This window comes from Anser cygnoides, chromosome 1, assembly GCF_040182565.1.
Source record: "Anser cygnoides isolate HZ-2024a breed goose chromosome 1, Taihu_goose_T2T_genome, whole genome shotgun sequence".
Classification (NCBI taxonomy): Eukaryota; Metazoa; Chordata; class Aves; order Anseriformes; family Anatidae; genus Anser; species Anser cygnoides.
In genome coordinates this window covers 77137747-77151369 of record NC_089873.1, presented here as the reverse complement: position 1 = coordinate 77151369, position 13623 = coordinate 77137747, and the positions used below count along the sequence as shown (strand labels likewise).

Here is a 13623-nt window from a genome sequence, read left to right as displayed (position 1 = left end):
ATGCTCATGCTTCAAGAAGTTATCTTTGCAATTGAAAGATTTTATATTTATACTGAACATATCCTTGAGTATAACTATATCCATAACTATAGACATTTTCTAATAGGGAAATTTTATTTTCATCCATCTGGCTGACTTGGCTTTGTTTCAGTTCAGCACCCTCCTGTCTTCAGCCCTTTTGCCCCGAAAGCCCACTGTATCTGTGCATAGAAAAATGTATATATCAGAAGTAGTTTAAATGTCAGTGCTTATCTTTTGAAAGGACTTTCAGGCAAGTCTATGATTAAAACTAGATATTCAAGCAGAAGATAATATATTATGTCCTCAGGCTCCTTAAGTCATGATCCATATTTATAATGTAAGACTAAGGCCTCTGTTGAATAATTACATCTTTTGCCTGCCTGTTCTTCTCCTCCACACCCATACATATATGCATGCAAATATATAGCCTTTAAAGTGAGCAATAGTTCACCCCAAAGACAGAATAGCTTCTGTAAGTATATACATGTTGGAGAGAATTTAGTTCTGTAATTATCATGCAAGTCTTGCAGTAGCCAATTTAGTTCAGACTGAGACACAGTAAGGAAAAAAAAAAAAAAAGGAAAAAAAGCATGTTCCAGATGGGCTAGAGCACTCAGGAGTTAAAGCCAAGCCCTGGGGAAAGTAATTTGGTAGCCAGCCTCATTCTGAATCCAGGTGAATGCTTTCCTTCCAAAAAGTCATCTCTGATTGAAAGAGTGAGATCCTACTTTGTCTGCACTTCAGAGAAGGTGCTTCTTCATGAATGAAAGCTACTTTTAAATATTTGGAAGCTACTGAATTCAAAAGTCATACAAAAATACAACAGGATCTCAAGCATTACTTTTCAACTAACCTCATCTACTCTCAACGAATCTCATCTTTCTCAGTAGTAAGCAGTGCCACTGGGTGCCAAAGTCACACTGCAAAAATCAATTTGCCTTTCAAGTCATACTTCTAATTAGAAGTAACACTGACCAGGATCCTACAAGCTTAAACCTGTAGTTCTTCATGCACCCTGCTCAGAGCTACAGATTTCTTTACAGAAGAACCAGTATCACTAAGAAGGGCTCTACACAATGAAACAAAGGACAGATAAGCACTGCATTCCTTACAGCTGGTTGGCAAGTGCAAGTTTCACGCACACATACATGCACGTACACACTTCCAGTTCATCAGAAAGTTTTTTTAACTTAAAAGTTCTCCACCTTTAGTAATCCCATTCTGGAAGTAGAAATTCTGTCAGCTACAGCAAAATAATATGCTGTGAATAAAAATATTTCTTGACAGAAACTTGTGTTTTGCCAAAAAAACCTTTATTAAAAAATTCCTAGCAGCTCTCATCACTCTTTTCACCTTTCCTAAAGTTTGCCTTACAATATGCAAAGTGAAAAGAAAGCACTGTGAGCCTGCATATTCTCTCATGCTCTCCAATTACCCAAGAGTGATTGACTTCTGCAGCAAGTTGGTCATTGTAGACCTAGTCTCATATAACCAAATGGTCAACACAACATTTGTGGCTGAGATGCCTCTGAAAAGATTTTAAAATCCAAATCCCTTTGGCAGGCAGAAATATAAATCAGTGTCACTGATCCACTCAAAAAGTCACAGCTGCAACAATAGCTGTGGATGTCAGAGCCAGAAAAGACCATCCATGGAACAGTCATTCATCTGAGAATTAAGCTCTCCAGTACCAAGCAGGTCACTGAGACACTGCTTAGAGAATGGAAACATGGGAAATGCATGTGGTATTGTGTTGAAAGAAGGGGACAGCATCATGGAAGAAGCTACTGTCTTCTTGCTTTACTCCTACGATTGCTTAAAAAGACATGTGAAGACTCTTGGCTTCTCCCTATTTGCTCTCTTGCATCAAAGTCTTTCATGTTTTTAGCATTCACCTCCCACGTTACTTATCGTTGTAAGGGGCTAGCCTGGAATTTTACTGTACATCCTGATCAAAGCACAGGGTGTAACCAAGCCACCCCTAAGCTGTTCTCCCATCTTTCCTGTCAGCAGAAAGAGTAACAGAGGGGCTCCTCAGTCCTGACCTGCAACAAGTTACCTCAGCTCAGTGCTGTAGCAGATAAAGGAAGTCAAGGCTACATCTACAGCCTGTACTGGGAGAAAGGGGAGTTAAAGAAAAAGTATTCCTGTGACTTGCAGTCTGATTTCTCCGTGCAAGAGCTTGTTAATTCAAGGAAGCTCTGATTTTTCTATCCAAGTATCTGTCTGCCAGTAGAGCTTACAAGCCACAGAGAGGCTGTGCTGTTGAATTTTCACTGAGTAAAGGCAGGCCCCTAGAATATTTAGTTCCTCAACAGAAGGATCTATATATAGATAAGATGGATGCATTGTCTTCCACTGAGATCCAAACAATAGTGTGAGGTACCACAGAGTACCACATAGCACTCTGCAGTATTTCACTGTATATATTTCTTATTTCTACCACTCACTGTGATTGCAGTCAGGAATTCAGTTTTCTAACCACAACTTATAAAAATATAATTTTAGTAACGAGTAGACACTTGAGTGTCGACTGAGATGTGGTACAAACAAGAAGTTAGGCTAGATTCCTGGAATATTTTAATATATTCCGCTACTGGAAAAAGTCCACAACAAAATGCAGTCACTGGATTTCTGTGACATGCATCTTCTTTATTTCTAAAGATGATTGTATTTGTCATCTCATGACACATAGGACGAGCTATGCATTTCACTTGTCCTGCCTCCTTAATTTTACGTTGCAGGTTTCCTCCCTGCTGCATGTGTCTAGTTCTTAAAGACTAGGTTTAAATGATGCTCTATCTGGTGTGGCAGAAGCAGAATACAGTCCAGTTAAGATAAAGGAGAGCATCTGCATCAGAGTTGTTTCTGCTTTGTCATTATGAATATATAATACCACAGTCCTGAGAAGTAAGAAAGCAGTAGCTCATAAGTGTTTCAAAGGACAGATAAATCTTAAGATTAATTTTAACATTAAGAAGGTGATATATTTACAACATACTAGTATTAATTTTTTGAGAGTTTAGGATTCACAGAAGTCAGACAAGGCAGGGAAGAAGTTCACCTTGCCAAGCCAAGGAGTGCAAACTGGTGACAGCTGTTAGTGTACTAAATTGAACACAACATTTGCAAATCACCTCTAACTTAATTGCATCTAAGCTATCGTCACAAAGAAACATTTGCAAGAACTGCAGTCTCATTGCCAGCTGGCTGGTCTACACATTACACCAAGTCTCACTGCTCACAAACCAACCTCATGTTGACTTAACCAGTTGGGAGCAGCCTGACTGACTGAAGTCTCCAAGTGTGTCCTCAAAGCAGAAAGGGATTTATTCAGCCATTCAGTTCTCTCCCTTGAGAAAGCCTCGAGCTCCCTTAGAAAGGAGCTTCTTAAGGAGTGTTACTGCTTTTGTTATCTACTGCCATGAACCCCAGTACTGCCAAGGACCAGGCCTTGCTCCTGCAGCCTCCTCCTTGTAATAACAGGTCTATTCACCTGAAGTGCTACCCTGGGGGCTGAATATGCCATGGGCAGAGCCTCTCAGGGGCTGGGGAGACTTGCAGAGCCACTCTGCTGCCTGCATGCAGGCACATGCTATACAAGAACATACAAATACATACCCAGAAACATATGCTACAGAAGAATAGTAGAAGGAAATCTTGCATAGATAATGCACATCATTACTGAATGTTCATATGTATGTAAGGAGCTGATGTTTGATAAAGCTGTGTCAGTGCACGAAATGTTTGTGGCTGTTTTCCCTCCCACTAAATTTAGTCCTAACTCAGGAACAGGGAGACACATTCATCTCTTCATGTACATACGCCAGGCCTAATAGATAACATTAAAACTGCAGTGAAAAAAAAAAATCTACCAAGCTTCACTATCTCAAAAGAAAGTTTATGATGGTCTTAGGGGCTATTCAGCTTCAGACCTCAAAACACAAGTTTAAATGCAAATAAGTCCTTAAATACCTCAAATACACACGTTTTCAACAGCAGCACTTATACTAGATTAGCCTTTAGTAAAGGCAAAATAGCTCAGTCACAAGAGAAACAAAGCTCCACTCCAAAACCAACCTGGATTTAAACCTTTAAAAAGGGGGAAGGGAGTTGAACCCACTTGACTCAAATTGTCCGTCCTGCTCTGGCTGATCACAGAAACAGAATACTCTGAGAAAGACTGCATGTGTTTCCTGGACTTCAGCAAGACAAAATCTTACAAGAAGTCGTACTGACGTTTCATGCTTCTTCCCTAAATGAGGGAAAGGAACTCCAGAAAAGTCTTCAGCTACAACACACTGGTGATTATTTAAATACTTAAACCTATGCAGACTGTATGCAGCTTTAGAAAGTCTTATGCTTTTGCCAGGATTGTATAAAGTTCTTACCATATCAGTTTTTCCAGAGGCACCACTTTGAGGAAGAGACAAATCCAGCTGAAGACCTAAAGGGTTTTCTTGCCATAAGTCAACATGTATGCAGTAACTGATCTTCTGTGATGTCTACACAATGTTTTCAGCAGAAGATTGTCCCAAGTGATGTAGCATACTGTGACATCACATTCACTGACATCAGAACACACCAACTCCTTTGCCAACACAAGTTATTTTGCCATGCACTGTACAGTGTCCTAACCTAGTACAGTCTTTCACCTGCAAGAGAATATTCTTCACAGCTCAAAGTAATTTAACTTCTGATATGTTGACCTAAAGTGTGCTTCCCTTTGATTTAACTCATTGCTAGGTTGTTTGGGTAATACTGCTTTAAATACTTCCTTAAAGTGAAATATATTTAACTGAGTCAGTAAATTTAATAAAATAAACTCACATATATTTTAGTCACCTTTTACTTTTCGATTTAAAGCATTTTAAAATACTTTCAACCACAGTGTTAGACTATGCGCTGACTTGCATGTTAAGATGCAGCCAAAAGACTAAAATTTAACCTTTGAGAGTACCTGTACAAATCCTACATTCATCTTTTATGAGTTAATTCTTCACAACATCATTTCACTAAAGCCCCTCTAACAGAAAACTTCTTAAGAGTTTATCAAGCTTGCTACAAGTCTCATTTATTTTGCTTCAGACATTATCATCTGAGTCAGCACCCCTGAAGCTCTTCTCCACACACACTGTGGAGAGCTTCTTACAGCTGTTTGCAAACACCCATGTTTCAGCATTCATAAACATACACCAGGGAGCTGTTCCTTGTGGTTATAAGCCAGAACTCATTAATCCCCACAGGGGCAGGATCAAGGCCAAGATGGATTTCTCAGTACCTGACTCCTCACTTTGCTGCTTATTTCCCAGGAAAGAGAGATTTGCAGACTCACACGGCAACAACAGGGTTCTCCAATTTCTCTGAAGAGGTAACAGGAAGGTTGCCATTCTCTTACTATAAACCCTCAGTTGGAAGAGATATTTTTGTTAATACCACTTTTACTGTGGAATTACTTATAAGGGCCAAAGTTTGAGATCTTTGACAGGGAGGTCTTATTTTCCTTCTACATACAACTGCTTCTGCATCTATTCTACACAGGCATTGCACAGCCTGGCAAAAGACTTGCTCCACAGTAGTGCAAACATTGCTTAAGAGAGCTGCACCTAAGCCACAGACTTACTGTCACAGGCTTTGGCAAGAAAAAAAGGTTCTGTGTCTGGTACATTGTATTTTCAGCTAACCAAAGCTGGAAAGAAAGGACAGTTTACATACTTCAGTGTGAGCAGCATACACAGGCAGCTTCAGCACAGGGGAATAGCCTTCCCTCCTGCCTCAGGCTGCGTGTGCAGGTCTGGGTTCTGTGACACAGAGGCTAGGGACAGACCTCACAGAAGAGGTGAGGAGTACATCAGTACACAGCAAGCAAAGGATTGACCTTCTGCATCAAGCACTGACCAGGTCCCAAATTGAGCACTGTTCAACCTACAGGAGAAATCTGTGGGAGAAGGGATTCTGTAGCTTTGCTCGTTCTCTGCTATCTTAAAACATGCTATGAACATCAATTTGCAAATGCTCTTGACAGCTGTTCCTTTAATAGTCAATTCCTTTAAAGCAGACACTACAGAGAAAACTAGTAGAAGTTACTACTTTTCCTTCATGTTTCTTCCAATAGTCTCTGCATCAGCCTTTGATGAGCAAATCAATTTTTTCAAAAGCTACTATGTTGCCTGAGCAGAGCAGCCCAGATATCTGCCTTTCATTGCTTGCAATTGCCACTAGAAACTCAGGAAGGACACACATGCCTCAGCAACGTCCTGGAGGGAGCTCAGCTAGTTCTCCTGCACTCTGGTCTCCCGTCTGGAACATTTAAATATTTAATCAGTAAAAGCCAAACATAATATGAGAATCACAGAATCGTCTAGGTTGGAAGAGACCTCCAAGATCACCTAGTCCCACCCCTGACCTAATACTAACAAGTCCTCCACTAAACCATATCACTAAGCTCAACATCTGAACGTCTCTTAAAGACCTCCAGGGATGCTGACTCAACCACTTCCCTCGGCAGCCCATTCCAATGCCTAACAACCCTTTCGGTAAAGAAGTTTTTCCTAATATCCAACCTAAATCTCCCCTGGTGCAACTTTAGCCCATTCCCCCTCGTCCTGTCACCAGGCATGTGGGAGAATAGACTAACCCCCACCTCGCTACAGCCTCCTTTAAGGTACCTATAGAGAGCGATAAGGTCTTCCCTGAGCCTCCTCTTCTCCAGGCTAAACAACCCCAGCTCCCTCAGCTGCTCCTCGTAAGACTTGTTCTCCAGACCCCTCACCAGCTTCGTTGCCCTTCTCTGGACTCACTCGAGCATCTCAATGTCCTTCTTGTAGTGAGGGGCCCAAAACTGAACACAGTACTGGAGGTGCGGCCTCACCAGAGCTGAGTACAGGGGGACAATCACTTCCCTAGCCCTGCTGGCCACACTGTTTCTCATACAAGCCAGGATGCTGTTGGCCTTCTTGGCCACCTGAGCACACTGCTGGCTCATATTCAGCCAACTATCAACCAATACTCCCAGGTCCTTCTCTGCCAGGCAGCTTTCCAACCACCCATCTCCCAGCCTGTAACTCTGCTTGGGGTTGTTGCGCCCCAGGCGCAGGACCCGGCACTTGGCCATGTTGAACTTCATACAGTTGGCCTCAGCCCATCGGTCCAGCCTATCCAGATCCTCCTGCAGAGCCTTCCTACCCTCAAGTAGATTGACACATGCTCCTAACTTGGTGTCATCTGCACACTTACTGAGGGTGCACTCGATCCCCTCATCCAGATCATCGATAAAGATATTAAAGAAGTCTCACTTCTTGGCTGTGCAACAAGCACAGGAACAGTAGACTTGACGGACATCTGGATACAGCTTCTAACAAACCATGAGCACAAGCTGGAGGTACAGTTGCTGACAATGCTGCATGACTATACTTGGAAACAGATTACGAAACAACTCATTTAGCAAACTTCATATTTAGACCCAGAATGTCACTTTTTTAAAAGCGGTGCTAGAAATACTTCAAATTTTTCAAGAGAGAGTTTTTATTTATTAACAAACAGTTGCAATACGTTTGGCAAAAGGACTTTGGAATCTTTTCATTTATAGGATTACATTGTTCTAGTTTTCCAGATGTAGCTTGATTTAAAATAGACACATTTAAAGAATATCCTTTTTTGTTTCTACTTACCCTACAGAAATCCAGTATGCGCAGCATGGCAATATTCATCTTGGATTCAATACCTTCAGTGTAACTTTACTGATAGCAAAGGGAGAAAGCTTCAGTCCAATAAAATCAAAAACTTCCAGTTGCATTATTTCTTCTAAAGAGACAAACAGCACTTCACTTGTTTCACAGATACTAACGTAATTTCAGTATGTCTTTGATCTTGTCCAGACCAAGATAAAAGGCATCTTTAAAGTATTTTAATCTACTTTTAAGCAAAAAGGCATTTTTGTACACCACAGCTTTAAGTATCCAAGATAGCTGGCTAACTAAGAGGACAAGATCCTTCACTACCACCTCTAGAAGCTGTCCTTACTGGGCTCAAAAGACAAAATATTTGTCTCCTCACTTAACTTGAACCCTGTCACTCCAACCCAGTCATATAAGTATCCTGTGCAGTTAGGAGGGAAGTCCATCCAGAAAATGATTCCTCTTATATTATGAATAATATCCTTGAAATGATTTGCCATATCTACCCTTCAAATGACTAGTGAGAGGACAGAGTTCTGGACAGCTTAAATTAGGAGAGATTAATCCCACTGCATTGATTACACAGCAAGGATGAACAACCACCTAAAAAATACTTGGTTCTTAACTTTTTGGCAAGCAAATCCAGGAGAGATTAAGCACCAGCCTTCTAATACAGGCAGTTAGATTCCTGACCAAAGTTGACTCCCTTCCAGCAGTTAACACTTGGCCAACAGGCATTTCAGGAGTTAGGCATTATGCCACGCCTTAGATAAGAAAACATGAGAGAAGAAGTAGCAGTAGTAGTAGCAGAGTCCAGTGCTCCAGTTCCTGGTACAAGAATGCAGCTTTGAAACAGCCATGGTGTAACCAAGTTCAGCTGTACTTGATCATGTGCAGTCAGATTTCCTACTGGCATGTGCACCTTCCATCACAACATGCAAGCATAACTTCTGAAAAGCCTTGAGAATACAGCCATTTGTTTTTGGAGTTAACAGACATTTGACACAAGCCAAACAAGCTGCAGGAGTATCAAGAGTCTAGATCACCAAGCAGATGAAGAACAGCCTTCAGCTATTCCACTATACAAAATAAAATAAAATAAATTAAAACAAAACAAAACAAAAGCACTGTCCAGAGACAGAGCAAAACAGAATCCACAACCTCTTGCTCTGTGTCCTCACCCAGAATCTGGGCACCTGCATTTTAAACAAATAGCATAGAACAGCTCATCCCAAGAGGCCCAACAGCAGTTTGGCACACTCTTGGGGATGGGAGTTAATATTCCTCCAGCAAGAGGTAAGGTAACTTCATCCAAACACAGTAGGTGAATGCAGCAGATCTCTTGGATAAAAGAGGGAATGACACTGCTTCCTCCTCTACTCCCAATTTCATAAGCCTAGCCTTAGAGCTGTATTTCTTTTCCCAGATGACATTTCATCCTTATTACTGTTCTATTGATAAAGGAATTCATTCTGAAAATACTCTACCCATGCAGTAACCTGACTGAAAACAGTCGCATCTTCTGGAGAGGGAAGAGGAAGAACTGCTTCCCCTTAATGCAATGTAATCAGATCATTTTGTAGTTCATATTTATGTCAATAGGTAAGAAAAGTTATTCTCACCCAAAAGCACTTACTGAAAATTTAGCCACACATAGGCTTACATGGTACAAAACAAATGTAATACACAGCTCCTATGTCAAATCTACCAGAATGCAATTTATCAAAATAAATAGCAGAAGCTATCTTATTGCCTACAGCAAAAGCCTTTCCCCTCTTCCAGCCATGAAAACATTAAGTGCCTCCCCCTATTTTAAACGACTGCATAAAAATCTCTCTTCTAAAGGATGAAGCCATATCAGGCTTCAACTCCTTTTAAGAGGGTTTAAGAGGGAAAAACCCACTCCACATTACTTTTCCAACTTTCCTCTGAATTATTCTAGGTATAGCACTACAAGACTGTTATGGCAATATTGCATTTGGAAGCCTTCCAGAAATGTGTATGAACACCAGGCTCTTTTCATAATGCATTCAAGTAAATAACATTACGTTAGTCACACAATGAATTATGTTCTGAAGCATGCAGAAGAAAACATGCCCATACAAAACCTCAGCTGTATAAAATCAAATAGTGCTTTAACCTGCTTCCAAGCCTCAAACATTCAGACAGCCTATTATTCTTATATTGATCTCACTATTTTCCGCAGTGCCATAAACGCAGCTGTGAGACTAGTAACTTGCTGATTCAGGCACTGGTTCTCCCATTGTACTTGTTCCAGCATGACTTGGTCATGTAATCTCATTTGTAGCTTCTGAAACTGCAATAAATAACAAACATATGTACATATGTGAGGGACTTGTCAAACAATGCAAGCTGTATAATTATCAAAGTGGAAACAAAACACCATCATTGTTTATATGATGAACTACACCTCAGCTGGCAAATTCCAAACACACAGCATGATGGGAGAGAAGTAGCAGCTCCAAATTTCTCTGTATTAGCAGTGACTGTGGGAGACAAAATACTCGTTAAGAACAAGCCTGGAAAGCATTTAGGGAATAATACATGAGCACGCATATTTGTTTGGATTTACCTTAACACTGTAGAGCATTTCACCAGAAATGCTTTCTTCCACCAATTTGATTCTCCTAAAAGATCTTTTAACCACACAGCATTATTACTATTTTGTTTATAATAAGTAAGGCTTTTACCCATGTAACATTTATTTTCATTTCATTTATTTCAATGTTTTCCCATAAACACAAGATTTGAACAGATTAGTGAGCTGTACAATTAGTAAAGCAACAATGAGTATTAATTATGATGGGTTTCATTTTCCTCTGTATAAAAAGAGTAACTACATCTGCAAGTCTCAAGGACTTATTCTCACCAGCTATTTTTGTCTCCATTTTCTTTGATGTTGTCCTTAAACTAGAATAAAGCAAGCAAGATATGAAACAAATCCCTGAGTTGATATGGAGCATAAGTACAAAAGCCATCCAAGGAATGGATGCAGAGGTAGACTGGAAAAGCAAGCGCCAGGTGAGAGAGGAACAGTCCCCAGCAAACCCTTCAGAGGTAAATGGGAACCCAAGCAGAATTCTTTTTTCAGTTCAAGTCAGCAGTACTGCTGGGGAATGGCTTGGGATAGTTGTCTGCTACCTATATTTGAGATTGTAAGGATTAATTGTAAGGCTTTTTTCCAGCTATAAGGGTATGGCTACATAAACAATTTGGAAAAGGCACAAATAGGACTAACCAAAACCATGATAGCCAATGCACCACTCTATGCATTAAAAAAATAGCTCAATTCAGTATTGCTAACTTATGTAGGTATATAAGAAAAACGATATTTCTGTAACATGCTGCTTTAATGTATTTTAGTTTTTTTGTTTGTTTGTTTTAAATCAGTCATCATTACACAATTTGAATAAAGTCTATTTTGGACGTAAGAACAGTATACTAAGCAGGCCAGCCTTTACCTATTGCTCTTAATTGGTTAGGCATTACACCCCAGAAACCTTGAAGCCTGAACAAACGTCTATGCTACTTTTAGATTTATAAAACATCCAGACCTTAAAAACCTGAGTTTAACTCACAGCTCAGAAGCTGAGATACTGTACTGGACCTCTCCCCTGGCTTGAATTTCAAACCTTGTTTGCATTTCTGCCAGCATGCCCAACTATTATGTTGAGTGTCTTATTTCTCGGGTAATGAATGAGCCTGAAGTGACAGGAACCTAATTGACTGGGAGGTCTTGAAGCTCTACCTGGAAGCAAGCAGGACCCGCAAAGCCCTTCCTTGATCAGTGATGTGCAGGATATCATCCTGTTGGCACAAGTTGCAGGCACTCAAGATGGACTCAAGAATTCAGAGAACACATTCAAAAAGTTTTAGCAATTTCAGCTGCCCCACTGTCAAACTTCATCCAGAATAAAAAAATTCTTGTTAAGACTCTAGTTTCCCTAACCCTCCTCAGTTCATTTTACAATATTCCCTAGTTTGATTAGGTTTTGAAATCATTTCAGCAGGAGAGAAATACGATGAACACTATCCATTAGCTTGTTTTATGACAACATAGCTGCCTGGCTATAGCAGTTTTGTCACTGTGTTGCTTACTCTAGTTGGACACTATCCCAAGAAATAGTGGACTGAGTGTTAGTGTTGTCAAGAAAAGTACAAGTGGTGGTTTTGTCTTCGCATGAAAACATTTGACTTCAAAAATCAAAGCATCAGCTGACAAAGCCAGGTGGCAGTAAACTTCAGGTGTTCGATTCTTCAAATTTAAGTTCTCAGATCTGAAGTTTCAGACAATCAGAAGTGTCATTGTAAACTCAAAACTTAGGTTTTGCTCCAACTTGTAGGAGAAAAACCATTGTATGGAAAACAGGTTATGGAAAACAGGTGTAGCACCACAGTGCTAGAGCCACAGCATCTTTTAAATGCTTGAGGAACACCAGTACAACAGCTCCAAAAGCATTCAGGGTCAAATTATGTCCAGCTTCTCTCTAGAAGAAGGTACCTCTTCTGGAGGTATGGATAATACTAGGCCCAATTCTTAACTAATGTATAATCCCAACAGAATTTTTTTCTCCTTTCTACCCACAAGAAAACAGATGATGTGGAAAAGGGGTGCCAAGGGGACAAGCAGAGCACTATAGCTCAATATATAACACAATTATTTCCAAAGACCCACAGGCACAGAAGGAAGAGTAATCAGCTTTGAAAGTCCTCTTCGATATGCTACAAGCCATCCAGGCTCTTGACTGTCTCCAGATACAGGGACAAAAGTCAGCTTGACACCACATTTTATACTCTCAGCTCTCACTTCCCATTTTGTGACAGGAAAGAAATAACTGAAATTAGGACCAGAGCCTCCAGAAGGACAAAAAATATGCAGTCTTCATCTAAACAGCAAGTACACTGTAAATGTCCAATACCAATGAACTGTTGGTCCCAGTAAGACCTAGACTTGTATTAAAACAATACACAAGCCTTTAATGAATTAAAGAATAGTAAGGGATTTAGGATCTAGTCAGAGCAGCATTTGGTCAGGACCCTAAAGTGTGCACACAAAAAATATCAACAGGGCTGACTTCAAATCAAATGCAGTATACTTTAGAGGGAGCATAAGTGGCCTGGAGATTACAGCAGTGAGTGAACAGCCTGACTTGAAGCCTTCACACCCACTGCCCTTTCCAGTCCAAGCCACTCCAGGCTGTATGTGCCAGCAGCACCATGGGATCACTAGAGCATGCAACAGGCTATGCCTTGGTTTAGCCATTTGAACAGCAGGAACATTGTTAACTCTCTCAGAGAGGTTGGCCACGGCAACTACGGTGCTTGCACACCACCTTCATCCTTTGATTCAAAAATACACGGAAAAGTATGACTATTCTTCAGTGTCACATCCAATCAAGTATTGCAAAGCTCAAAGTTAAGACGTTTAAAAAAAAGACTTTTTCTCTCCATGAAAAATAAAATATCACTTCTCGCAGATTTTAATTTACTAAAGCCTTTTCCAGTCATGCATCCTGGTCAAAATTTAAGTTTCTTTCTGTCTAAAAGAAGTCATTTACTGAACTTTATGAGCAGAAGAATGTTGTCACTGACTGATTCAGAAGACTGTTTATTAGTGTCTAAAGTGTTAGCATCCTGAATTTATTGTGGTATTTTTTGCCATCTAGGACAAAAATGTTAATTTATAACAATAGGACTGTCTTATACTACTGCTTTAAAAAAAAAAAAAAATGCCTCCTCCCCTCCTCCAGTGGGGGAATCATTTACAAGATGCACAGTGCCATTGATGTTAGACTCTAGTCTCCCTACATTTTAACTGCCTCAGCCATGCCATGACCTGTTATGTGTTACATTTGGCTGCACTGTGTGATGCAAATCCTTTGTGTATGAGGAATGTCACTAACAG

General features: G+C 40.3%; 1 protein-coding gene across 14 annotated transcripts in view; it reads right to left on the bottom strand.

Moving 5' to 3' along the window:
* Positions 1-13623, bottom strand: part of LMNTD1 (lamin tail domain containing 1) — a 207979-nt gene that overhangs the window by 152909 nt on the left and 41447 nt on the right. For 2 of the 14 annotated variants that reach the window (XM_067000526.1, XM_067000533.1), the window contains exon 1: positions 4413-4585. The exons of 11 other annotated variants lie outside the window; for them this stretch is intronic. Coding sequence is in view for 1 of the 3 variants with exons in the window: in XM_048052252.2 (XP_047908209.1) it covers positions 4413-4415 (3 nt within the window). In the remaining 2 variants the exon portion in view is untranslated. Of the gene's footprint in view, positions 1-4412; positions 4593-13623 lie in introns of those variants that run through there. One more of the 14 variants, XM_048052252.2, reaches the window with a different exon arrangement.